This window comes from Gavia stellata, chromosome 12 (assembly GCF_030936135.1).
Source record: "Gavia stellata isolate bGavSte3 chromosome 12, bGavSte3.hap2, whole genome shotgun sequence".
In the NCBI taxonomy this organism is placed as follows: domain Eukaryota; kingdom Metazoa; phylum Chordata; class Aves; order Gaviiformes; family Gaviidae; genus Gavia; species Gavia stellata.
The window spans coordinates 23301526-23328737 of NC_082605.1; the positions used below are offsets into that span (position 1 = coordinate 23301526).

The following is a 27212-nucleotide window of genomic DNA, read 5'->3' on the forward strand; positions in this document are numbered from 1 at the left end:
GCAGCTCTTCATTTTGGCATTTCTGCAGGGCGCCGTAAGAGGTTTTTCTATGCAAGTCCTTTTGTTATCATTTTATTATCCTGGTAAAGGAGAACTGTACCTCAAACATGCTCGAGGCTGCGGAGCATGAAGTGTTGACCTATGCAGGTCCTCGAGTTGGACGATGAGACTCCAACCTTTCTCCCAGTGACAGAAACAACTACTTCACATCCTGGTCGTAAGGACTTGCAAATTCAACTCAAAGACCTGAGTTAAGCCTACCTCTCCGAGACTGGCACGCTCAGCCCTGTCTATGTATGACCTCTACACCAGGATAGTGGGGACGAGCAGGATTTTGACTGACTGAGCACCCTGAACCACTTCTTGTCTCGGAAGACACAAAGAAATGTTTCCATGGATGTTCATCCATTGGCGCATGGCGGGAATCCAGCGGACAGGGGTTTCGTGCTCTGCGTGTTACCGTTTTCACTCTTGGAGTAAATACAAATTATACGCTTGCAACGAAACTCTTCAATTGTCTTTCAGGCGCTCCGGCTTTCTGAGCAGCTTTGGGGGGTTCCTAGCAAAATGGTGAAATGAGATTAGAGTCCCTCCTCATGAAACATTCACACAACAGATCATTTGGGAAAAGATACATCAACCAAAAGGAAAAGCTTCACAATTAATAATACATGAGAGAAGTGAGATGGAACAGGGTGTGAAATGACTGACCTGCTTTAAAAAAACTGCCTGGTGTCATTTTTAGCTCCTTAGTACAGAATTCCCTACACAAAGGCATCCAGATGTTCTCATCTGCCTACATATAGACAATTGTCGATAAAAGGAAGGGGGAACCACAATAATCCTTGCTACTGAAGAGCCGGTTTATTTCTCATGAAAAGAAAATGCAATTCCAATCAGGTAGAAGGATCCTTCTGGGTCGAAACAAAGACTTTAATTCTCAGGTTTTGTGTACCAGCACCATGGTGACTGGTGCAATCGCTGTTCACACCGAGCTGCTTTTTGTAGTCCGCACACACGTGATCGCATCCACACTTTTGCACCTGCAATCACTTACACCATTTGTGCATGCAATTATTATAGCCGCATGCATAATTGGGAATGCATTATGCAAATAACCAGTTATCGATGTAATTGGTCATTGGCTTACACAGTTACTGGCAATTTGCATGTGCAGTGCTGGTACCTTTCTGAATAAATCCAGCACACTCATGCAATTTTGAAAATAAATGCATGGCATCGGAAACACTGGATGAAAAGAAAACCTAGCAGTGTTTCATCTCGCTAACAAAAAGTGTCATCTAAGCTAAGAAACCTGTTGGCACAAAATGCAGACTGTAATACCTCCTTCTCTACTTACGCCACAAGGCAGTCTTCAGCAAGAATCGTATTTCTCTTCCAAAAATTCCACCTAACTCCTGCCTCCTATGTTTACAGACTTATTTCAATCTCGTATCGATTAGGAGCTATCACCGTTCGGACACAGGGCAACAGATTTTCACCTGCCCAGTAGCGAGCCTCTTTTCTTTTTGGTGGTGCCCCTTCCACCAGACATTCCTCCTTGGTATCGCTCCCCACTTTACGCTTCTTTACCGAAAGGCGCATTCGAGTCCTGCAGCACAGTTCAGGGTAATGGATTACGCACACGCTCAGGACGTTAAGCAGCTTAATGGTCGGATGTCTGCTTCCGAGAAAAAAGGCAGTGACACACATGACAGGTCACCGAGAGCTGTATTGTTTTATTATTACCCACTGTAAGTTATTGAGACCCTTTTAAGGGTTTAAAGGCCCAGTCCCCAGCATGCCGGGCACTGCACAGCTACAAAGCAGCAGACAGGACTCTGTCGCAGAGCTGCCGGCGCAAACAGGGACGTTTGGGGCAGTAAACGGGGGGAGTGAACACGGTGATGGCAGCAAACATCATACTCGTTTCACAACACTTTTGGAGATGGAGACGGACCAGGAAAGCGGCTGAATGCAAAGAGAAGGGAGGAATAAGGGGATGAAGCCAGAGGGCACGCAAGGAGAGGAGATGTGAACAAAGAGGCAATCAAAACGGACAAGGTTCTGCCCAAATGGTGGGAAATCTCCTGTTTTCCCAGGAGCTTCTTTTCTAAGGCCACTTGAGCAGGAGTGTTTGGGAGAGTACTCAGTACTGCCTGAACACCGCTGAAGGGAAAGTGTTTGCAGAGCTTGGACCTCGAGCGGTTCACGGGAGATGACACAGAGGAAAGCGCTCACCTTCTCCTTCAGCGTAAGCCCCCCCTCAGTCCCAGCGGTCCTGCGGCAGCTGCCCCTGGAGCAGACACCAGGCTGGGGAAAAAAGCCAACTTCTACTATCTTCACGGCACAAAAATATCCATTTGTAGTCCGTAGGAATGAAAGATTTTGTAATTTCCATCTCAACATTATTCTCATCCCCAATGTTATAATGTTGTGAAAACTGCCTAGAAACAAAGACAGCTTAAGATCGTAAAATTTTAATGCTGACTATATCTTGCCTCCTTTTTGTTTGCTTGTAGGTTTAGGTCCACCAGGTTTATGCCTTTCAAGCTTTTCTATGCAATCAGAAGGAATGAAACCTTTTTTTTTTTTAAAGGAAACTGGCATTTTCTTAGCCAGTATCACCCTAGAAGCTTGAATTTCAAGAAAGACGTGAACTACCAGTCAGTATCTCTACAAAACGATGAAGCTTTGCAGCACTCCCAAAATAGTGACCCTGCCAGGCAGCCCGATGAGGTGCTCAGTGCAGACGGAGTGAGTGACGTGGCTGTGCGGGGCCTCCTGTACCTCACCGTGCCGAACCAGCCTCACGGCCGGACGAGCGCGCGCGCTGCGGGAGATGAACTGTGCACGCTTCGGGACTGCACGGTCCCATACGGCCTCTACAGATCCCACCTCGCTTCTCTACGCAAGGCGGGAGTCCCAGCTGCGCCGCAAGGAAAAACTCGGAGGTGAAAGATGGAGATTAGGATTTAACCACTAACGAACAACCCTTGTAACAAGACAAACTTCACGGGACCCAGTATCGGAGCTTAGCAGATGGCTTGTGTGGCGATGGGATAATTGTACCTGATACGCTCCTCGTCGCAGGTGCTCTCCCAAAGCAGGCAATTTTGCGGGTGGTTTGCTCTGGCCAATGTCCAGGAGCAGCTGTACATCCCCGGTGCTGCGGAGCTGCTGGGCTGCACCTCTGCTCCCCGCTGTGTCTGACGTCCCTCAGCCAAGTCCAGAAGTTAAAGAGGTAACAGCGGGGAACGTGGCCCTGATCCTCTGCCCAGTTCAGCGCAGAACGGATGCTCCACACTGAGCCAAGGGGACTGTTTGCCACGGCACAGCCGTAACAGCTTTTCAGCGCTTTAAATCCACCTACAGAACTTGTCTCACACAGAAAAAAACGAGTATTTCGGAGAGTGTAACTCTCTAAGACATCATTTCCCCTCAACCTCTAACCCCCATCTCCTCTCCCTCGTACGCCGCAGCCACTGTCAGCTGCTCCAGGGCCAACCCTGCACCTGCACAGCAGACCCCTGCCCCTGCCCCCAAACCGCACCTCCTCGACTCTGCGCTGCTCCGCGCCGTTCTGCAAGCCCAGCCCTTCGAGCCCCCCAGCAGGGACGCCCCCAATCTCCTGCCAACGAAGGAAGGTTTCCCTTCTGTGGTCCCGCGGGGTTTCGAGAGCCTGGCCAGCAGCGCTGGAGCCGCTGCGGCTGCCGGGGCCGACGTGTGCGGGGCCGCGCAGGCGGAGAGGGCTGGCAGCGTGGCAGCCCCACAGCCGCCGCTCCGCGCACGCCAGCCGCGGCGAGGGCTGAGCTCTCCCCACGGCACCCACCGCCCCGCTTCGCTCCCCGGGCGCAGCAGCCCCGTCCCTGCCCCGCGGAGGAGAGGCAGCGCGGGGTGCTGCTTGTCCCCACAGCCCTGCAGAAAGGGTCCACGAGGGCTCCGCAACCACCGAGCGCAAACACGTGGCAACCATTCCTGCTTGCTTCGGGGTTCGAAGGTGCGAGCTCCGGTTTAAAAGCTTATTTGCCATCATTTCACAAGTTCCTCATGAATCTTGGCAGAGAGAGGGGCCTGTTGTGCATGTAATTTAAAATAGTGAAAGCCTGGAACGGAGACAGCGTTGCCTGCAATGACATGAAAATTAAATACAGAAAACACTTTTTCCCTAGCAAGCCTCTGACAAACCCACGGCTCTCTTCTGCTGCTGCACGTACTCAGGACGGGTTCGGCAGCCCTCCTGAAAACCCAGACAAGCCTCACCATCAACGACATCGTTAGCGTGCGTGAAAAATAAAGCACAGGGACTTCCCTCAAAACACTACTGCCCGTTAAAATGCCACGAGGGACACGGCCGCGCGGGGGCTGCCGATCCTTTCTCTCTCTGTGGGGCAAAGTAATTTTTGCAGAGAGGTGTGGGCTGATTGCATGGAACTGGTGCTGTGGGAAAGGATGGATCTACTCCACCGAGAAAGTGAAAATAAATTCCCTGCCCTGAAACAGGAGCACCGAAGCCATTGAAAACAGCGGATTTTCCAAGAAGCTTCCGCTATGACATTACTTCCACATCAGAAATAAGCAATAGATGGGAACAGTAACATCCGGACCGGTGAGAACAGACTCTGCGGAAGGAAAAGCGGCTTTTTGGACAACAGTGATGAGTTCCTTCTGAAAATTCGATTTCCTTACATATGAAAAAGTTCACTTTTAATGTTAGCCAAATGACCTTTTGGGCTTTCAGGAGAAAAATCATTGCCTCAGGAGGAAATGTGAAGCATTAACTAAAGACCACATTTGCTACATATTTAACTTATTGTTAACTCATAATAAGGGTCTTCCTCGCTATAAATTGTTAAACCAATTTTAAAAATCATTTCCTGAGAAGGTATCCCTCTGGTATATCCCAGGAGGAGGTGGTGAGCTCAGCCTGCCTTGGACACCAGCACCTTTCCATCCAGGCTGCGCGCAGCAAACCCGACTGCAACGGCTTCGTGCAGGGCGTGAGGGGGGGATGACCCCGTGCTCTTGCAGGCTGCTTGCCTTGGTGGGGTGTCTGTCAGTAAGAGCAGCAGGGCTGCCTGTGAGGTATGCATAATTCCCATTATCTTACGCTCATAAAGAGCACGAGGGATGAGGCAGTACAGCATCCTCCCGTGACAGCTTTCCCTTCCGTTGGTTAAGTGAATAACAAAAAGATAGGAAATAAAGGTTTAAAGGTATGCAGAAAAGGTGACTTATACCGCTGCCGAAACTTCAGCCGGCCTTTGGCGTCGAGTCCAGCCGGAAACGCCTTGTCTAACACAGACTAACCATTCTGAAGCTCCGCCGTGAGGCGGCGGACAGAGGATACGTACTTGGAGCACCCTCATTTCTGCGGGCATCACGCCCGCGTGTGACTGGGCGGGTGCCGTACTGCGCTGCCCGGGGAAGCCCCTGAGGGCGGCACCGACGGCTGGAGGGACGGCGCTGCAGAAAGCAGCCCCAGCGCACGCGGGGAACTGGGCCAGTGAAGCGGGTGAAGACCGAGGTGAGGACAAGGAAAGGTAGGGAGATGGGCAAGTGAGTAACTCCGGACTGAGACAACTGAAAAACTGACAGTGAACGGGAAGCTGAAGGTGTCCGAGGGCTTACATGGACAGCTTTAAATCCTCGACGTTCAGGCTCAAGTGACTCTTAGGGTTAAAGCTGTAGCCTATTTTTCTCCTAGCTAATTCACCCATCTCTCATTCCAGCAGCCATAAAGGATACGTGAATGTAATTTCAGCGAGCAACGCTGCTTTATTACCTGTAGGAAAACTTCCCTTATCTTTTAAAGGCCTCAACCGGCAACGCCCTGCGCTCAGCCTCGGGGCACAGCGAGTTCCCATGGCGAGCAGCGCTGCGCACCCACGGCTCCAAGGATGGAGGTTTGCCTCTCTACAGAGGGCAGAAAAGCAAGTGTTTTAATGCTGGAAGGCCACTACGACAGACAGTACTTGGGCATTTGATCCTTTGTGTCCCTTTTAATGAAGTCTGTAAAAAATTTAGAACCGGGATTCAAAGGGTAGGTGGAAAGTTACCTGGCAGCCTTCCCCGACGGGTCCACGCTCTGCCTTAGGATACAGCATTATGTATAACGATGTGATATTTTCCTTCGTTTGGTCAGCCAGAACCAGCCCGCGGTATGTCTATCAGTGACACCACGCACTTTCCCGACCGCATAAATAACTTTCAACAGCCACTGGAAGGGAGAGGTGAGTCAATCTTCTTCCGGGCGCTGTTAACTCCGAAACCTAACGACGAATTAATTAGCGACGCAAGAGCCCACACCACAAAGCTGCAAACGGCGGGGCGGGGCGCGGGAGGGCGGGGCGGGGGCGGGGCCCCGCCCCCGCCCCGCCCTCCCGCGCCCCGCCCCGCCCCGCGCAGATGGTGCCGCCGCGCCGGGGCGGCCAATGGGGGCGCAGCCCGTCAGCTGACCGGCGGCGCCTACCCAGGTGCGCGCCGGCGGCGGCACAGAGCGGGCGGCGGGCACCGGCACCGCACCCACCACCCGCCGCCGCTCCCCCTTCCCCGGCGGAGGGAAGGCAGGCTCGCTCTCCGCCTTCAAACCGCCTCGCTCCGCATCCCGGCGCGGTGGCACCGCGGCAGCAGCGGATGTGCCGCCCCCCGCGCAGCGGCCGCCGCGGGCAGCCCCGGGGGAGAGCCGCGGGTGCGCGGGCAGCGACCCCCGGCCGCCGGTAAGTGCCTCCGCCGAGCTCGGGGGGAGGGAGCCGGGCCCGCGGGGCGAGCGGTCCCCCGCGGAGCGCTTCGCTCCGGGGCGCGCTGCGGTGCGGTGCGGCCCGCCCCGGCGGAGATCCCCGGGGGCCCCGCCCGCACCGGGCCGTGAGGGAGGAAAGTTTGCGGTAGCGGCCGCGCCCCCCGGGGGAGCCGGCGGCCCCCCCCGGCCGCTGCCGGGGAAGTTCCAGCGGGCAGCACGGTCTCCCGCAGGGACGGCGGTGCCCGGCCGCCCCGGGACCGCCCCGCGGCTGGGGCCGCTTGGCCTCGCCCCTCCGGGCGGTGGGGCCGCGGCATCGCCCCCCTGCCCGCCGGGCGCCCCCCGCTTCCGTCTCGCCCTCCACCGCCGCCTTTCGCCGCCCGCCTGGCCCGGTCCCCCGGTGCCCCCGGTGCCCCCGCGTACCTGCGCGGGGGGGGGCGCGGGGAGCGGAGCCGGTGCCGCCGGCGCGGCGGGGCCGCCGGAGTCCCCGACCTGCCATTTGCATGCGAATGGGAGAGCGTCCCGGCAGATGTCTTGCCTCGTCCATTCACTCGGAGGGACGTGAAAAGACACGGAGTCTTCAGCGCAACAATAGCCCTTCAGAAACGGGCATAAAGGCGCAGTGTGCGCCGGGCTGCCGGGACCGCCGGCTCCGCCGCCTTCCTCCGAGGGCCCCGCTCGCGGTCGGCGGGGCCGCGCTGGCGGAACGGCCGCTTCGCCCCTGCGGCCCGGGGGCAGCGGGCCCGGCGGGGAGAGGGCTCCGCGGGCCGGCTCTGGAAGTCGGTCGCCCGAAGGACGCGCGGGACAGGCGGAGGCGCGGCCGCGGAGCGGGACAAAGGGCGGCCCCGCTCGCCTCCCCTTGGTCGGGGGCCGCCGGCTGTCAAAGGGGCCATTGAGCGCCGGGGGCTCCCCCCGCCCTGCCGAGCCCCCGGGAGGGCGGCGAGGGAGCCCGCATTGTGCCCGCGGGCTGCGGCTCGCCGGGAGAGCAGGACGGATGTCGGCCTGGGCCGCCCTGCGTCCTTCCCCCGGCCCTTCAGTGCGGCTCCGGGGCGTTCTTCCCACTGGGGGTGGGAGGAAGAGTACCAGAACCAAACGCAAAGTAGGGAATAGCGTTGTCCGAAGGCGAGAGATCACCCGCAGGATGCCTGTATCCCTGTCCTGGAGCTGCCCGATCGGTCCCAAGTAATGAACCTCTTCAGTAAAAACCAGCCTGTGAGCCTTAAGCCTTTTCCTCGCAGAAAATCCCTATAAACCGCTATTTCTGAACAAGACTGTAAACCTTTTATGGAGAATAATTTAGATGTGCACGAGGGGATCTCGCAGATGCTTCAAACGACCAAAGTCACGTACCGCATCAGTCCCCACTGTTGTCTGAAGGGTCCTACCAAAGTACGTCCCAAAGTCCGGCAAGTTGGAATTTAAATTAATTTAAAAAGACGGTCGTGCTGAGAGAGAGAAAAAGCAATGCACGAGGCTTCCCAGAGGAGAAAGCAGTTACGAGTGCGGGGTTTGTTACGTCCCATCAGACTAGGGGCACTTCCACCCGGTGTGCTGTCCCCCCCGTCCCACGGCGCTGCGGCAGCGTGTCGCGCCACGGCCCGGGAAGAGGGAAACCCGAGCTTCGCAAGAGCTGAGGTTTAACTTCTGCCTTGAGAGTTCAAAAGTTATCTGAGTAAAATTTTATGCAGTCCCTATAGAATTGCATATCCCAGTAGGCATTTTGGACTTCAATAGACCAGTTACTGTGATGACGATAAAGTATTTTCCCTTTACCTAGAACAGACATGAATACTACTACTGATTATTAAAGGAAATAGGTTTTTGTGTCAAGATTATAAAAGGATAAAAACTCTTTAATGTTAACTGCGAAAGACCTTTTTTTATTGAGGGGAATAACGCTGAGCGCACCCAAACTTACGCTGCAGAAAGAAACTTCTGTTCCGTCTGATTTACCAGGGCTCAGCCAGCCGTGTAGGCAGGGACCCAGCTGGGAGGCTAGGAAGCCCTGGTTTAACATCAGTCGTATCTGCATTGGATTCCAACTCGAGGAGCAAACGTGATCGTTTAAATAAGCATTAGTTAAAGCTTTCATCGTCATATCATAAATAAACGCTAAGTACCCCTCGGTACCTGAAGAAACACTAATTGCCGCTGGGACGTGTCGCCCGGCGCCTCGGCGGCCGAGGAGGCAGCCCACGCGGAGGTGATGCTGCGGCCTTTTGTTTTACTTCGGTACAGTATCGTGGCTCTGCAGAAGCCAGGGAAAACTTTTGCTCATCGGCGTGCTGTGTTCCTGCTGCATCCGTCTGGCAGCAGGCTGCCAAGGCAGGCGGCACCTACCAGCTCGCGATTATTTTTTTTGTAGGGACGCTTGAAGCACCTTGGATGAATCATAACCCCAGTCAAGAATTACTGGTACTGCGGCTTGCATAGCCTCATATGTACTGAAAAGGTAATTTCTGTGCATTATTGAGTCTACAGATTTTTTGTTGTTGTTAGGGATGATATAAACTCCAAGTTCATTTAAACAGTAATTTTAGATTTTTAATTTCTTGTATGAATTGTTTTGAAGCTATTATTTCTGTTAATGACATCAGTGAGTAAAAAAAGGTTTTTTCACTTTGGTAGATGGGTTAGACCTCTATGCCACGTTATTTCTGCCTCTTTTGCAACCGCTGCTTCCCCAGGCGAACGCCTTGGAGCACGCCTGGTCCCAGGTCGGGCTTTGTGTCAGGCTCAGACTAGGATCAGGCATCAGAAAAAGACGAAACCAAAGAAAAAAAAGTTAAGTGACGTTTATAGAAGAGCACTGGTTGTTAACTGCATTTATTTTCTTTTTTTCAAGTAGCAAGATGCTGAAAATGTTTACTGAAGAGGCAAACATTATCAGAAATAAGAATCACTTTCTTTTACTGCGCACTTTGTAACTACGGAGGTGACTGTTCTTTGAAGCCCTGATTAATATAAATGAGGTGTAATTTTCTGACCAAGCCGTCCTAGTCCACATATATTATGCCACTGGCAGCCATGCGGTCTCCACAGCTGTCCCCTCATTTGTGTATGAAATGGAAACACTGGTGGCATTTGTAGGTTACCATAGTTACACGAACAATACACGTGTGAGGCTTCATCCTGCCAAGCTCCAGATTTTTTCCTGGCAGACATTTTGTAGACGCAGAACTGAAGAAAATCTATGTAAAGTTTTTGGAAGCACATAAATCCATTTCTCCTAGCGGTTTATATAATGCCAATTGTCAGGGAACCTGCGTTTCGGCCTCACGACAGCCGCTCTCTGCATCTTCTCCCAGCTCTGCCATCATGGAGAGGCATGATGTTCCCAGGAATCGTAGATTCCAGGCTCCAGTCAAGAGCAGTTAAGTAATTAGCAGGCCCAGGCCTTAAATGCTATGGCAAATACAAACCACATCTTTCTTAAAAATAACTTGCAGCACAGCGAGGTCTACGCAAACCGCAACTTTTGAGCAGAGATCCTTTTTCCCCCGGCTGCGTTAGGCAGGTCGGCAATGCCGGCTGGGTTCCTGGGGGAGCAGGGAGGCAGGAAGGAGCCAGCCCCCACCACGCCTGCTCCCTCAGAGCACCTGCAGGAATCCAAGAAAACGCACTGAAAAATATTCCCGTACTCGGTTTTGGCTCTACAATTAACAGGTACCCACTATGGGAAGAAAGGTGGGCAAGAGTAAAGAGAATCATGGAGTTGGCTTAGAAGCGGATTCTGCTGGTAGCTCATAAAACTGGTAAATAATGGTGTTTCTCTAGGACTCGGAGTGCTTAAACTCTGCAAAGAGAAAGCAAAGGATTACTTTGATAAGAAACAGTCTACTGAGGTTGTGCTTGAGTTAGTCAATGACTTTTCCACTCTTACTCTTTTCCTGTAGCTGAGTATTTAAGTCCTCCAGTAATGGACTTCCTGAGGTCAGGAACAGAACATGCCTCCATACAAGTTTAAGAGGTACCCAGATTAAATTTCTTCTAAACCACATTCTCTTATTCGTTGCTGCTTAAAGCCCTGCAACTTTACTCAAATCTTGTTTTCCTGTTTAGATGTTGTCTTTCATTTTTCTACATATGGCACTGAAGGAAAATACTTGGATTGGCCTAACTCTCCTGTTGGAGACAGCAGAAGTCTTTGGCATCAGTGGGAAGAGAATTCTTCTCTGCTTTTAAATTCTACTGCAAAATGTTTTTATAAATTCACCTTCTAATTCGTAAGACCTTAATTCGGTGATAGAAGCCAGCATTTCCTCGACTTTCCAACTGGCTGAATTATCAAAAGAATGGGACCTGGTTTTTACATGGAGCACAGTTTCTAAAGATCAAGTATCTGAGATGGAGTAGATACCTATTGCTTTTTTCTTTTCTTTTTAACTTAAAGAACGATAGGGCAAAGCAATTGTAAGTAACGCTCTTGAAATATTTAACAGGATGCTGTACTGAGAATGCACAGAAGTTATAAAAGTGCCATAGAGAGAGGGCTCTTTCCCTTATTTTATTGGGTACAATGCTCTTGCTACATAACTCTCTCTCCTAAGGTGCTGCCCTTTAGTCCTCCGTGCTAACACAGGACGGTATTTTCCCCGGCCACTTCACAAACCGAAGTGGTCCATTTAACACTGGAGGCAAAGATTACTTACAGGTTTTATTTAGAAATTTTAGAGATTGTCAGCATCTCACTGCCAGGTATTTATTTTAACAAACTCTGGTGATTCCAGCAATTTATGCATCTGTCAGCTTTGATTAGTGCAGGAGTACCAACTGCTTTTTGAAGCCAAGCCCTCCTGAAGGTATTTGGCAGGGTTTGCCTCTCGCTGGTTACTCCAGCGTCAGCAAACGCCGGGGCGGCAGCGCTCGCCTCTGCGGGGGCCCGTGCGGCTGCTCCCGCCAAGGGCTCGGCGAGTCTCGGAGCGGTGCGGCCCCTCGCCTGCACCCAGCCATGCCCCGCGAGGCAGGGGAGGAGGCCGGGTGGGTAACGTGCGGGCGGCTTGTGCGGACAGGGCTCTTCTCGCACTGGAAGGGAGCAAAACCCCAGGCAGGTGTCGGGGTGGGTGGTGCTTTTCAAGCCATGATGCTCCAGGATCTACCCACCAGCTTGTTTCTCTGCCGCTGTGGGTGGGAGCGAGCCATCGCTGCCCCGTCCCGCTGGCAGCCTGAGTCCCAGCTGGACAGTGTAGCCCCATTTCCCTGGGGAGCACCGGCGGGGAGCTCCCAAAGGGCCCCCACGCCTGGTCAGGCATGTCCCGCTTCTGAGAGCAGCATGGTCAGCTGGCAGGCACTTGCTTCACCTCAAAAGAGTTGCTTCTGTAGGCAAGCAGGAGGTCTGAAAGTCAAGTGCAGGACTGAAAAATGGCATAGCTGACACTGGGACAGAGGAGACTTCCGTAAGGAAGGGTCTGGTCTGTCCATTTGATGCTCCTTGTGCATGTGCTGAATATTATCTTCCAGAAATACCAAGTTCTGGTTTCATATACACATATTCAATACCAAAGGCGTTATATGAGGTTAAGGCTGAGACCAAAACCGGCTTCCCCTGCGTTCAATAAATACCTTTTAAAACTGGAGAAACTCCACCACTGACAACGCAGTTAACCCACATCTCCATGGCTGTAACTGCCGTCTTTGTCCCTTTCACTGGAGTATTTCACCAGAGGTCATTAGTTTTTATTTTATCATCAGAGTCAGGTTTTAAAGATAACATTAATGGTTTGGAGAAGACTAGGGGCTGTTTCAGCTCATGGGAAATGTTCCCTGGGTTTCTCCTCCATCCTGGAGTCTGATGTACCATATACTCCTCAATGCCTGATTTTATTTGATTTGTAACTACTTTTGTGCAGTCAATGTAACTTGAATCATAAAGACAAACTCCAAAGATTGCATTTTGCTGGATGTAAAAGTCGGATTCGCACCAACCTCCTCGCTAAGCCCCACTGCAGCAGCACAAAGAGCGCTGCACAGGGTACCTCCACTTCCAGGACACGCGCCGCGACGCCAGCTCAGCTCCCCGGGCGGTCACAACTCCTATATGGTCCAAAAGACTTGGTCCACTTGGACCAAGCCCGGGTTGTCTGTAGTTTTCAGGGGTTGGTCAGCAACATAGTGAAGAATCAGATGAACTAACTTCTAAGACACATGTAAAAGTTATTCGGAGAGAATTATTGAGTTTGTCCAAAATTTGGTAGAATAGCATTTGATTTTTTTTTATAAAATATCAATCAAAGCTTGGATTGTCTCTTGTAATTCGAAAGTGTTTATCACTGATATAATGAATCCTACATTTTCTGTTATTTCATGCATCATATGATTTATTTGATTAAGCAAGTCCAAAAATACCTAGTAAATGCATACCTTGCTAATGTGCTGCATATAATTACTAGGATGCAGATGAGCTACTGATTGGCCTCGCTAAATTTTTAAATTACAAATGATCCATGGCTCTAACAGAAATAGAGTAAATATTGATAGTTACGGAGATCCACCACTCATAATAGGCATTGCAGCGACTTGTAAATGCATTGCAAAAATAACTTACTTTACCCATAGATGAACAACCAGTTAAGTGAACCAGTTGCAAAAAGAAAAGTTTTTAAATAGCTGCTTGAAAACAGGGCTTTAAAATGGTTTCATCATAGTATAAGGCAGCAAGTAAAACCAGGTGAGTGTTCTTTATAAATTCATTGGCAAATGTTTTCCTTTATCTTTCTGCCCCCTTTAAGTGAAACAAGTCTAATACGTACAAATTAAACATTACTGTGCCTGAATAAATCACCTTAATTAGGTAAAGACTTCATCTATAAAGCATCAATAACTTAAAATTTTGAGAGAAGTAACTTCTCCTATGTTTTCTGCAATAGGCAGCAATTTTACTAGCTCTGTATTTTGCAAGCACTTACTAAATAAACCCATCTGTGGAAAAACTGCTGACTTCGCCATGACAAGACTGAGGACTGAAGCTAAAGGAACGACTTATAGGTCTATTCTTAAACATACAAATACATTAAATATGACGTATTTTCGCTCTCTCTCTATATTCATCTCATGAACTTCTCAAAGCAAGATTGTGATCCGTTTTCTGCATGAAACAACGTTAGTCTCGAAATTTAGGTGATACGTGAGATAAAGGGAAATAACTAAATACAGGCTATGAACATTTTCACCGTTCTCGGTTCAATGAGCCTTCCTGTCCTGATGAAGTGGCAGATGACCTGCTCTATGTTCCAAGCAATACTACTTAAAACAATTTTGGAATTAAATAATGATGGAGAACACATACTCCATAAACCGTGTATTTTCTCCGTAGAGGGTAATGGTACGTTGGGTTACCAGCTGTGAACGGAAGGAGGAGGTCTTCAGAAAAAACTTCACGTAGGAGCCCATTCAAACGTGCGGAAAGACTTGTGGAAAGGGGCAGGGGAGGGTCATGTAATACAGCTATCTAACTGGAGAGAAAATGACTTTTTTCTTAGATTAAAGCCTTAGTTCAGAGTAGTAACCAAACCCAAATCTGTGGCCACTTAATGGAATTACTTCTATTCCTTCTCAACTTGGTCGAGTTCCAGATCTTTGTCTTGGTGCTAACAGCCTTTATATTAGAACTCGGCACCTCCCACGATAAATCCATTTATTTTGTTATTGGTATGTTCACAGTCTTGAGTGAACAGTAAGGTGTCTCCGTATCAGTCAATTCAATATATGGTTTTATTAACATTTGTATGTAAATATAGCTCAGAAATAGAGAATTTGATCTTGCAAGCATGTAACTCCTAGAAAAAAATGAATAAAAGTCTATTTTATTCTAAGGCCTGAAGTCTGTGTAAGCACATTACATGTATAAACTGCATAGATATAGATGTAGGCTAACAGTAAAATACAGTTTAATACTTAATTACTCACAATTGAAAACACATAGTGCAGCCACAGGAAACAGAATTATCAAAGTAGAGTGTAACAAGGACCAGAAAAAGAACTCTCTTTTTTCTTGCTTGAAGGTAAACAATTGAAGCTATAGATGGCTGGCTGATTACATAGACATACGCACACATGCGTACATATAATTTTTTAATAACAAGTCTTATGCATTTCCTACAGGCTGCGCTATTATGTTGATTTTATAAGTGCATACTGAGATACTGACTCATTTCGGTTTTTATTTATTGGCTGCCATTTCTAGCGCAGGATTTTCTGGCATCCTTTATGGTAGTAACAACTACTTACACGCTGGGGTCTTTCCCAACTGTGGGGGATCCTGAATGACTCATAAAACTGGAGTTTGATCTAGAACTGTGTAGGAAGCAAAATAACCACACTGCCAGAAAGCCAGTCAGCAAAGAGAGAGGAAGAGGATTTTCTGTTGCTTTGTGAAAATCCTGTGGAGTTCTGGCATCCATATTTCTCATGGTTAAAAATATTTGTCATGTTCTTCTTACTTTGTTATTATTAACACTTCACTTCCACTAGCCAAGCTGTCCTGGCTCTCAGGATTGTCAAAAACAAAAAGGAAATTCTCCAAAATCCATCCCAATCTCTTAAAGCCCTTGTTCCTCTTTTAGAGCTATTTCTCTTCTTTTAAAAAAATATTATGTGAACTGTACTGATTTTGAGAGATAGTGAGAAGCAGAGATTCTGAGTTTCCTAGTATGAAATCCTTGTGAGGTAGGTGCCCTCATGGGTAACAAGATGTTCAGATCCTTCCATGTGGTTCTGAGATCCCAAGTCTGCCAAGACTGAATTCTGTTTCTGTTCTTTAAATATGCTTAGAAGACGAAGCAGTATTTCTCTGGTCTTGGTCCTCTTTCATTCTTCAGCCAGCAGATACACTAAATGCAAAAAAATAGTTGGAACGGGTCTTCCAAAATCAGTTATGCTCCATAAATTTTAGACTCCGTACAAGCTAAACCCAATTAGGTTGAAATTCTCCCTCACATTTAAAAGATACAGAAGGCTATGAATGCACGTACAAGTGGAAATGAAAGAAGTTCGCCAGCGGTTTGTCCCCCATCAGCTGCAGGTAGCTGTCCTGCGTTTCACTGCAGAAGGGAAGAGCTGCACGGAAGGTCTTGTGAAACGGCCTTTTAACCCGACAGGGGAAGTTATTGGGTTGGCTGTCAGGAAAGCTGATCTAGTCAAATAATTTTATCTGGTAATTACGTGGAATGAGAATAATAATCACAGACATGATTCTTCTCCATCAAATGAAATAAAAGCTTTAGTACTGCCTTCATATTAAAGAGGGGCAGACCCTCTGTAGCAGGACGTGAAAACTAGAGTTGGGGCAATAAAAGAACAGCCCATCTCATCCCAAGATTATATTACGAAAATAAACGCAGTAAGAATGTAAATAGTAAGTTGGGTTTCTAATGTAGGAATATTACTACTGTACAAACATGTCTTGCCTTTCAGGTTTTCAAGGCTTTTAAATGGCTTTATGAGTTTTTTCTTTCCTAACGAAAACCCAAACAGACTATGTAATATGACAACCCACTGTTTGGAAAGCACTTATTATTCCTGATGTTTCTAATATGACTTGTTAATGGTAATTTGTAAGAGATTTTCAAACACATGACAGAAGCTGGGTTGTAATTCCATGGTTGATTTGATGGGCCATCAATATAAAGTTGCTGTACTCTGCATGGTATCTAGCCCCTTGTACTCGAGATCAGTATATGAATGAAAATAATTTTTCTCTCTCCTGCAAATTTAATTCAATATTTTAATGAAAAAATTGTATCAGATGCAAGTCTTAAGAATAAACCCCAATAAATTACAAATTTTAAAGATTTAATATGCTGTTTCTGCAGCTCAGGCATTATGAATAGGATGCTCTTCGCATTTCTTCTGTGGAGATAAGACTAGTATTTTTCAAAAGAACACAGATAAAACATGCTAAGGTTGTCTTGAAATACAGCAAATCGCCTTCTCACCAGAGCTTTCCCTAAAATTAAACACTGACTTTATTTTGATAGAATGTGTGTACAGACAAGAAGAAAAAGCAGGCATTATCTGCAGGGGAAAAAAAACCCAAACCTTAAATATTATAAATCCCTGAGGATGTGTTTTGAAGCTTTATACCATTATTACATGTCCTGTAGACCCTTGATTTTTGTCTTTGCTTTTAATAACAAGCTCCCATTTTCAGATTTTTGGTATGCTCTTTCAACTGACTCACATCATTTTCAGCTTGACTTTTCTGTATTTTACACAATTCAGGCTTGTAAATAGCTTATTTCCCGATGACATCGGAGACTTGAAAAACCTCGATAGAAAAGCCTTACTATCAGGCATGATTCCTCAGTATTTTTCTAAATAGCCAGGACTGCACTTGTAAATTTGATTCCCGGGGAAGGAGCCCATTTCGTAGGTTGGCTGTGAATATCCTGGTTGTTAAAGCCCAAGTCCAGCCTCTTTCTCTAGGATGTACAAGGTCACTGATGTACTTCACTGGAGTAAGCCCTCATTTTAGTAACACAACATTTTAAACCAGGTTTTGTGTTGTGCTTACTTGTGCGGTTTAGTGGGTGCACGTACGTATTCATGTGGCAGTACTTAAATGCCTCTCTCTCCTTGAGCACCGTCAAAGGTTATCGTTCACCTGTAGTGTGGCACCAATAGCTCAGCTTTTCTCTACAGAAAATGGGCGGATACAGAACTGCAAAGGCCCTACCAAAGCTCAAAGGAAGGCAGGTCACCGTTTACCTCCAATATACACACAATACCCTTTCCTTAAACTTGTCAAAATGTCTTAACCTGACTGTAGCGAACTCAACCTGAGCTCATTATGGGCCAGCTCATCTCCAGCGTTGCTTCTAGCGTAAGCAGTTCTTCAGGCTAGAGCTTTGCCAGACCCACCAAGCCAACCTCTTTCAGTGTCCCCTGTCTGAACTGGCCCTTCCTTTCCCTGACTACGGCGTAACACTTTGTATTGATCCCATTCGGTTTTCGTGATCACCGTGTTCTAGCTGAAGCTTCACCAGTTCTTACGCCTCGGCACTAATACCTGGTCATTGCCGTACGCTCCAGATCCCCGGGTGTGGGTGCTGGGCTGCCTGTGGTGCGTCTTCCTAATGACCCACCTGAATCCAGGATGCAGCAGCCCAGGACAAGTTTTCCCCGAACTGACTGATGACGAAGGGCGTTTATATGGCGGTGGTTTCACAAATGATGATGATGGGGAAACAAGAAAGCTGCACGAGTCATTAGCAGAACATTAGCACAACAGACAATTTTCCGAAAGACTAGCTGCATTACTTAGGCTCAATATATGAAAACGTTTCTGTGGAGAGATGGGTAGGTACTCTAGATCAGCGTGTGCTTCTGGCTCACAGCAAGTGCAAAATAAATTGCTTGTCTTAGCCCGAGGTAATCTTCTTCATGTATCTGATTCCTCAGACTTTTACCTAGGCACATTTAGTACATATGGCTGCCAACCAAAATCTGTGCTGATGCTACTTGCAATAGAAAAGAAATTTTGCAAGAATGAACCACTTAACTGTGGAGAGAGAAGATTTTCGGTGGTAGTATCGCTGTTTTGAAACAGACATCCAAATATCCACGTGCAAACTATATTGTTTCTTTTTTCAGCCATTTTTAATAGTGACCATTAATACAGTTGTCAAGGAAGTGACAACACTTTGTCTTCCTATTAACAAGAAAAAGTGTTTAATATCTACTTTTTTCTAATTGGCAAGTTAACCATGAACACTTTTAATGAACAATTTATTTCACGATTGTCCCTTCATATTCTCCTCTTATTGCACTGTGGACTTAAACATACTTTCTCTTCGAATCACCTGGGTAAGTACATAAACTCTTACAGCCATCAGCAAGGCTCCGGCTGCCAGCGCACACCTCTTTCCACCCTACAGGAAAGCTAAAATGAAGGCTCTTCCGCTCCATAACCAAATACTCCCCCATTACGATTTCTTGGGCCAAACAAATTCTTAATATTGAACAGTTTTCACAACCTAGCTGGAAAGGGAAGCCTACGCAAACCTCCCCACCGCATTTCCAGGATGGAAGACACAGGAATGATGCTCACATTTTCTGCCCCCAAGAAACATGAAGCAGCTCATATCCCAGACAGCCGCCGTGGGTTTGCTTGCTGATAGAAACGTGGTTTCTTAATGCACTGGGTACCGAGAGGTGCTATGGAAAATGCATTTATTTAGCCCCTAGTAAAATAATTCCCTCCATATCTCTCCCATAAAATTAACCATTATTTCTGTTGATACCAAGTTAACAGCTGTTGTGACTGTTGTAGTGGTTTGGTACACTAGAAAATGTGAAGTTAATGAGAGTGAAGGCAGAGAATGCTAAAAGCTATCCTTTACAAGCTCCATATATCCTGAAAGAAGGTATAATACCCCCTTACTGTGCAGGGGAAGTTTCCCCACCCAGTATTTTTAGAATAAATTTTTAACACAGAATTAAAAGAAATGCCATCAATCACATGACCCATATTAAATACCATTTTCAGAAAAAAAAAAAATAATTCTGATACAACTGTCCTAAGGGAGGTTTTGAGGATGGATATTCTCCCTTAATCCAGAAAGCCCGGAGCCACTGCTCTGCCCCTGTTCTGAAACTGGTGTTTCTTTAAGAGACATTCCCTGGCCTTCAAAAGCCAAAATCCTTTCAACTGATCCCCTGACTTTTCTTTTGCTTGGACTGCACTCGGCGACCAGGGACATCCTGTATTAGGTTTATATTAAAAAAAAAAACCCAAGACAAAAAAGATCTCACTGGGCAAAATGCTGAGATGTCTAGCAGGAGAGGCACGCACTAACAATCATTCTTCTCAATTCGGTCTCACTGATTCCAGCGAGAGGTGGGAACTTTCCCAGGAGCCATCCCTGGTTTATCCACGTGGGCTTGGTGATTATTCATTGGTGGCCGTTTGGAACCGCATACTGTCACAGATTTTGTTTTCAAAACCTGGTTGTCCTCCAGTTTATCCACACACAGAGAAAAATTCCTACATACCTATCTTGTCTAGTTTTTGTTTTGAAAGATGCGATTATAATTTTAGATAGGACTTCAGAACCTGAGAAGAGTCTAACATTCGAGAAATACAGTCTTCCAGTGAAAAACATGGTGTTGTTTTATTCCTTTTGGACACTAAACACCACAGGTGTCTGGGACCAGTCCTGCCAATGCTGCAAAGACTGGAAAGCTGAGACACCCAGGGGCAAAGGGACGGCTGTCGGTGACCGCTCAGCAGAGGCAGAGAGCTGGCAGCTGCTTCTTCCAAACGTGAGAGCTGAGACGGTCAAGCGTATCACGTATAAACAGCAGAACAAAAGCAGCCGTTGCTATTTAGTTATATAAAAACCTGCAGTGCACTTTTTCACTGATAACGGCTGCCTCTTTAGTTTTTATCAGAGCAACGGATGGGGTTTTATAGCATAAGCAGCAGCTACAGCAGAAGTCTTGGCTTTTCCCTCATGCTGTGGCCTCTGGGCTGCCATTCACATAAGCACAACACTGAAATGGACTGGGGCGTGTGGAGCCCATCAGAGTTTCCTTTTTGATTACACTGGATTTTCATTTATAGCTTCATCCAAGCTGGGGGACATTGCAGACGGTAATCTGCAGGTCATTTCTAAAGAACATTTTCCAGTTAAAGAACATTAAATCCATTTGCAGTAGAAAATAGCTAGGGAAGAGAAAGTGTCACTAGTAACTTGTAAAAGCATACGTTTACAGCGATCATAAACCCAGAACTCTATTCAATAAAACCAGAAATGCCTTCTTACCAAGGATGAACAATAGCTCTGATGTGCAAGTAAGAGGATATAAATATTCAACAAAGGAAGGATCGAATTCCAAGTTTTTTCAAAATCTAGATGTGCTCCGACGTATTTTATAAGAAGCTTTGAAGTCTTTTTTGGGCAGTTTCATTTTTGAAGTATTACGTGATCCGTATACCTACATCAGAGCTAAATCAGTACTAAAACATCATTAGGGCCCACCGCTTTATAAGGCAGGGACTTCTTTCTCTTCATCTACTTAGAAAGAAGTTATAGGAGAGACTCTGAAGGCATGAATGTTTGGAGCAATACTGCCTCGTGCAGTGGCACCTGGTTCGGTGCAGGCTGCTGCCCCGGGTCGTGCCGCTGCCTTTCGTGCCTCCCCGAGCCAAGGCTGCAGAGCTGGACCCGAGACATCTGCCTGCGCACGGGAACAGCCCACCTGTAAGGGCAACTCAAGGCACCTCCAGTACCTGTCTAAAATTGTTACCGGGTGAAATCACTGCCTGCATTATTAACTGGCAAATACTGTAATTTGAAAAATCTGGAATTAAATCAATTAAACTTTGGATGTCATCAATATACCTAGAACTGTCTAGTTTGGGTCAGCTACAAATGTATTGTTATTGAGAGAAGCATCCATTCAAGTCAGCATAACTCAGTTTATGCCAGCCTCCTCATCGCTCTATGTTAATATATTCTTTACTGTTACGGTGCCGTTAGGATATTTTTTTTTTTTAATGCTGTTAATGTCTTATTCAGTTCTTCCATCAGTTGAAAATTACTCGAGAAGGAACGTTTGTTCTCCATCTGTTTTTTCCCCCTCCAGCATGGTCTTCTCAGCTCTCATTCAAGTCTCAGCTACCAGAGAGAAAATCTAACTCAACAGGGTCAAATGCTTTCTGGCTAACATTCCTGTTTCCCTTCCTCCAAAACACAACCACAGAACAAGTAACACCATGCCAAACTAAAAATGCTATTTGGTGTGTTCTACTTATAGCATTATATCATAATCTGAAATAAAACAGTGTAATTTCATTATTTAATATGCTGATCAGGTTTTGAAGTAAAAGCGTTGTATAAATGGCATTCCTGTCACCACTACCTAGATGACTATTTTAAAAGTACCTTTAAAAGCTGTATTTAGTTTTATTATTTTATATAGTAGTATCTTTTGTGGGCTTTGACTAGGTTGAGGCTTCACTACGTTCTAATTGAAAAAGATGCTATTTCCTGCTTTCTGCTGTTACGCTTTATCATTGTTATGTGCTGTCTCAGATAGAGCACAACTTAATTATTTTACTTACATAAAAAGACAAAACTTCTGAGAAATCTCAGCTGCAATCATCAGAGCATGAGATTTACAGCGTCACCTTGAATTTCAAGAGATCTGCTCTTTAAATCCTTATTCAGATTTGTCACATGCCTTGCTCGCGTATGCTTTGTATTGAACGCAAAGCTTGTTGGACACATGCACTAACCTGCTGTAACCTTCACTGTGAAATACCGTAAAGGTGTACTTTATCTGCCAACGTCGATGTGCACAGTGAGCCAAGAGGAATACAGCTGGGCATGTGAAATCACCTCCACAAGCACTAGTTGGAGGAAATCCGTTCATGGAGCATCACCGTCACGGAAGCAACATACTTCGGAACTGAAAGATGGGCAGCTGTTGTATTTAACAGTATAGGCCCCGAATTGCACATTTTTACACATACAAAAACTCTCAAAACGGTCTCCATGCTTTTTACAGCAGCAGGAATAGATACGTTTGCAGCTAACAAACTGTTTCCTGTGTTACTTTTTCAATAAAGTGAGAATGAGAAAGATTTAACTAAGAGCTTAGCTTTTCCTTGAATACGTGTTTGAAGACCCATGACACAACAGATTTTCTGAGGTACACTGGACACTGTTGGGTTAATTTAAACATACTCTTGCCTGAATAACTTCAGGCTAAAAAGTTGTAAGTTGTGTGGTTTACACAGGAATCTGGAATTTTGGTAAACAATTCACGTACGGCGCACAATGCAGTACAAACGGCTAAAATAAGGACAGTATATTCATTTAATCAAATTTACTGTTATTGTTTGGTGCTTAGCTGGATTAAATCTAAGCTGTTATCTGGAACCGATTTGATTAACTCGGATGACTTTTGGCAAAGTTTGTATGCATTTAGCTTGAAACTTACAAACCAGCATCTTCCTGAGCCTTAATTCCTCACACCTGAAATCCGAGCCTTGGGGACAGCTCCGGCACCCTGACTCCCATCGGGATGACGCTCTGAACACTCGTTTGAGACCGAGCTGCACTCGCAAGCATATCCTCGATCGTTAGCATTTCTCAAGCCATTCAAACAAATATTGCAGAGTAAAACTGAAAGGTAACAGAAAGTTACAGTCACTCGGAAACTATCAGAGAGTTTTCTCATGTAAATCCCAAGTAGAAGAGAGTTCCAAACCCCACATAACTTGACTATACCAGATCAGGATGTTCGTAAGAGAGATGAATGTTAAAATAATGATTGTTTTCAGATATTTTTCTTTAAAGGATGAACAAATTAAATAATATATGACCTGTATATGAGATGAGCATAACATATACCCTAATCTGTTTTCAGGAACATCTTCAGACACTGATTTGCAGAAGATTCCGGAACACAGAGGAGCAGCTGAGAGTCTTCAGACCGTTTGTCTTCTCTAAACTCAGAAAATCATCTTTCACCTTCTGGATGTCCAAGCCTTTCAACTTAAACTTTAAGCTTTACATTTTCCACCCGATAACAAATCACCCTCTCAGTCTGTTGTTATTTTAAGGGGCTGGGGAGCTGAACTCACTAGCTGACCAGCATGGCGAAGGTTAGAGTTGTTTTAACTGTTTGCCAGCTGGTGCTAGAATTGTTAATGAATTCATTAACTGAGTCTTCCATACAGAGTAACGAATGTCCACAGCTTTGTGTATGTGAAATCAGGCCATGGTTTACACCACAGTCAACGTACAGGGAAGCCACAACAGTTGACTGCAATGACCTTCGATTAACAAAAATCCCCAGCAATCTTTCCAGTGACACTCAAGTCCTTCTGTTACAAAGCAACAACATTGCGAAGACCACAGATGAACTCCAACAGCTGTTTAATTTAACAGAATTGGATTTTTCCCAAAATAACTTCACAAGTATCAAAGACGTGGGGCTCTCAAATCTTACTCAACTTACTACTTTGCACCTGGAGGAAAACCAGATAACAGAGATGACTGACTACTGCTTGCAAGACCTTTGCAATCTTCAGGAGCTATATATAAATCACAACCAGATCAGCAGCATTTCTGCAAATGCATTCTCTGGCCTGAAGAATCTTTTGAGATTACATCTCAACTCCAACAAATTAAAGGTTATTGACAGCCGTTGGTTTGATTCTACCCCTAACTTGGAGATTCTCATGATTGGAGAAAATCCCGTGATTGGAATACTAGATATGAATTTCAAACCACTCTCAAATTTAAGGAGTCTAGTTTTGGCAGGTATGTATCTCACAGACATTCCTGGCAATGCCTTGGTAGGCTTGGATAGTCTAGAAAGTCTTTCCTTCTATGACAACAAATTGGTAAAAGTTCCTCAGCTTGCACTTGAGAAAGTTCCAAATTTAAAATTCCTGGATCTCAACAAAAACCCGATTCATAAAATTCAAGAAGGTGATTTTAAAAACATGCTCAGATTGAAAGAGCTTGGGATCAATAATATGGGAGAACTCGTTTCTGTTGATAGGTATGCGCTGGACAACCTGCCTGAACTTACAAAGCTTGAAGCCACCAACAATCCAAAGCTGTCTTACATACACCGTTTGGCATTTCGCAACGTTCCTGCCCTGGAGAGCTTGATGCTGAACAACAATGCCTTGAATGCAGTCTACCAAAAGACAGTGGAATCCCTTCCAAACCTGCGTGAGATCAGTATTCACAGTAACCCACTCAGGTGCGACTGTGTCATTCACTGGATCAACTCAAACAAAACCAATATCCGTTTCATGGAACCTCTCTCCATGTTTTGTGCTATGCCTCCAGAATACAGAGGACAGCAGGTGAAGGAAGTGTTAATACAGGATTCAAACGAACAATGTCTTCCAATGATCTCTCATGAGACTTTTCCAAATCACTTGAACTTGGACATCGGCATGACAGTGTTTTTAGATTGTCGGGCCATGGCAGAACCCGAGCCAGAAATTTACTGGGTCACTCCTCTCGGCAATAAAGTAACTGTTGAAAGTCTCTCTGACAAATACAAGCTGAGTAGCGAAGGCACCTTGGAAATCTCTAACATCCAGGTTGAAGACTCTGGGAGGTACACCTGTGTTGCTCAAAACATAGAAGGGGCTGACACGAGGGTCGCTACTATCCGGGTGAACGGAACGCTTTTAGATGGTACCCAGGTTCTGAAAATCTACGTTAAGCAAGCCGAATCGCATTCCATCTTAGTTTCTTGGAAAGTAAATTCCAACGTCATGACTTCCAATTTAAAATGGTCATCGGCCACTATGAAGATTGACAACCCTCACATTACATACACTGCTAGGGTCCCGGTTGATGTACATGAATATAACCTCACGCATTTACAACCGTCTACAGATTATGAAGTGTGTCTAACTGTGTCAAATATCCATCAGCAAACACAGAAGTCCTGCGTTAATGTAACAACAAAAAACGCAGCTTTTGCGCTAGATATTTCAGACCAAGACACCAGCACTGCCCTCGCAGCAGTAATGGGATCCATGTTTGCTGTCATTAGCCTCGCCTCCATTTCTGTTTATATTGCAAAAAGATTTAAGAGAAAAAACTACCACCATTCATTGAAAAAATATATGCAAAAGACCTCTTCAATCCCACTGAATGAGCTCTACCCTCCACTTATTAATCTCTGGGAAGGTGACAGTGAAAAAGACAAGGATGGTTCTGCAGAGACCAAGCCGACCCAAGTCGACACATCCAGAAGCTATTACATGTGGTAACTCAGAGGATATTTTGCTTCTGGTAGTAAGGAGCACAAAGACTTTTTTGCTTTATTCTGCAAAAATGAGAAGTTGAAGACTTTTGTATTTTTGACTTTGCTAGTTCGTGGCAGAGCGGTGAGGACAGGTGGATATTTCAGAATTTTTTAGTATAGCGTATCGCAATTGTTTGACACAAATGGCAGCTTCACCTAGCTTCCAAATCTTTCCTTTTTTTTTTTTTTCCTTTTTTTAGTTATTGTGCTAAACTTAATGCTGTTCTAACTACAGTGCTGAATAAAATTAATGAGAGGCTGGGGTTACCCTGTGATTCACAAGTAGCACAACCCCGTTCTTCTGAAGCCATCAGTAGAGTACGGTATCTTGCAAAGCTAACATACAGTTTTGAAACTGCATTGAACTAGGTTTGTAACGCTGGTCTAAGGACTCGCACACTGAGAGAAGGAGACCTTGAATGATGTTAGTTTACTGTAATGTTGTATCAACTGATTTGAATGTTTTTGACTTTGAACAATGAGTTTTCTTTTTTCTTTTTATTTTTGTAGTAGTTGAAAAGGCTTAGGTAAAGCTAACAGGCAATAGAAATATGTACATCCAATTTTTTAATGTAACAGACTAAATGTTAATTGTTCTCTTATTCTTTTTATTATACTTAGTAGACACTTTTGAAGAATACTAGAGTTTTGTTGTGTTTAAATCACCAACACATGGTGTTTAATGAAGGCAGAACTATAATAAATTTAGTTTTGTTCTGATTTTTTATTTTAGAAGTCACAATAATGTATTGGGTTTAGATGTCACTAGTTTGACTGGTGATCATGTTTTGACATAAAATATATCCAAAATGTTATATAAATACTGTGGTTTTTTTCTTGATGGAATTACGTTTCAAAAAAGTTCCAGTTTTTTTTGTATGCATTTATTTTAATAGCAGTGTTTTCTCTGCACTAGATGCAGAATACTGAAAACAACTTAATCAGAAAAATGTATCCATATGGCTTTTGGACTATAAGTCACATGCAGAATCAAAACTGTTTGGCATAAGGTACACAGCAAAAAAAAATTCACAGAGTGTGTAACAAAACATTTTCCTTTTCGTATCCTTTTGTGCTTACATTCTGAACTAAGATACAAATGAAACTGACATTTAGCTGTCATTTTGATCAGTTAATACAAAAAACCCAACTCAGTGCTACCAAACTGAAATAAAATAGTTGAATCCTGACATATACTTAAAAAAAAAAAGTGAATTGGATTAACGTTCGTTCAAAAGCAGAAATTAAGATAGCTAAAACTAACAAGCAAGTAGTATGTTTTGGTCCAATACTGAACTGTATTTTTTTTAGAGACTTAAAATTAACCAGTACTCTAAGTATTTTACTGAATTAATATGGTAAAAGCGCAAAACCTCAGAAAGCAGTGGTGTTTCTATGTGTGCACTGGGCATACTATAAAGGCGTAATTTACAGTTGAACCTACAGAAGCTTTGTACGTTGTCTTTTCCAAATCCATGGAAGTTCTCCGCAGGGACTGCACACGAGTCACAAGCGGGGAGGTTTCTGGTGAAGTATGTGGTTACACTTACACTCGATACCCCATCAGCAAGCACAGAATTTTCTACACTTTATGACCACTATCAATGTGCGACTTTTTACATATTTTTACATACCAAATACGTTCCTGGTAAGTAAAAGTTAATTGTTAAAATAATGGATGTGTCTG

General features: G+C 45.5%; 1 protein-coding gene across 1 annotated transcript; it reads left to right on the forward strand.

Annotated features, from left to right (window-relative positions):
* Positions 1 to 23339: 23339 nt before the first annotated feature.
* On the forward strand, positions 23340 to 25667 carry LRRN1 (leucine rich repeat neuronal 1). The gene has a single exon (XM_009810733.2). It carries the CDS (start codon positions 23340 to 23342, stop codon positions 25488 to 25490), a length of 2151 nt encoding a protein of 716 aa, XP_009809035.2. The 3' UTR covers positions 25491 to 25667.
* Positions 25668 to 27212: the final 1545 nt, after the last annotated feature.

What these genes read in the sequence shown, in the direction of transcription:
- LRRN1 (XM_009810733.2), top strand. Translation starts at nt 23,340, where the DNA reads ATGGCGAAGGTTAGAGTTGTTTTAACTGTTTGCCAGCTGGTGCTAGAA.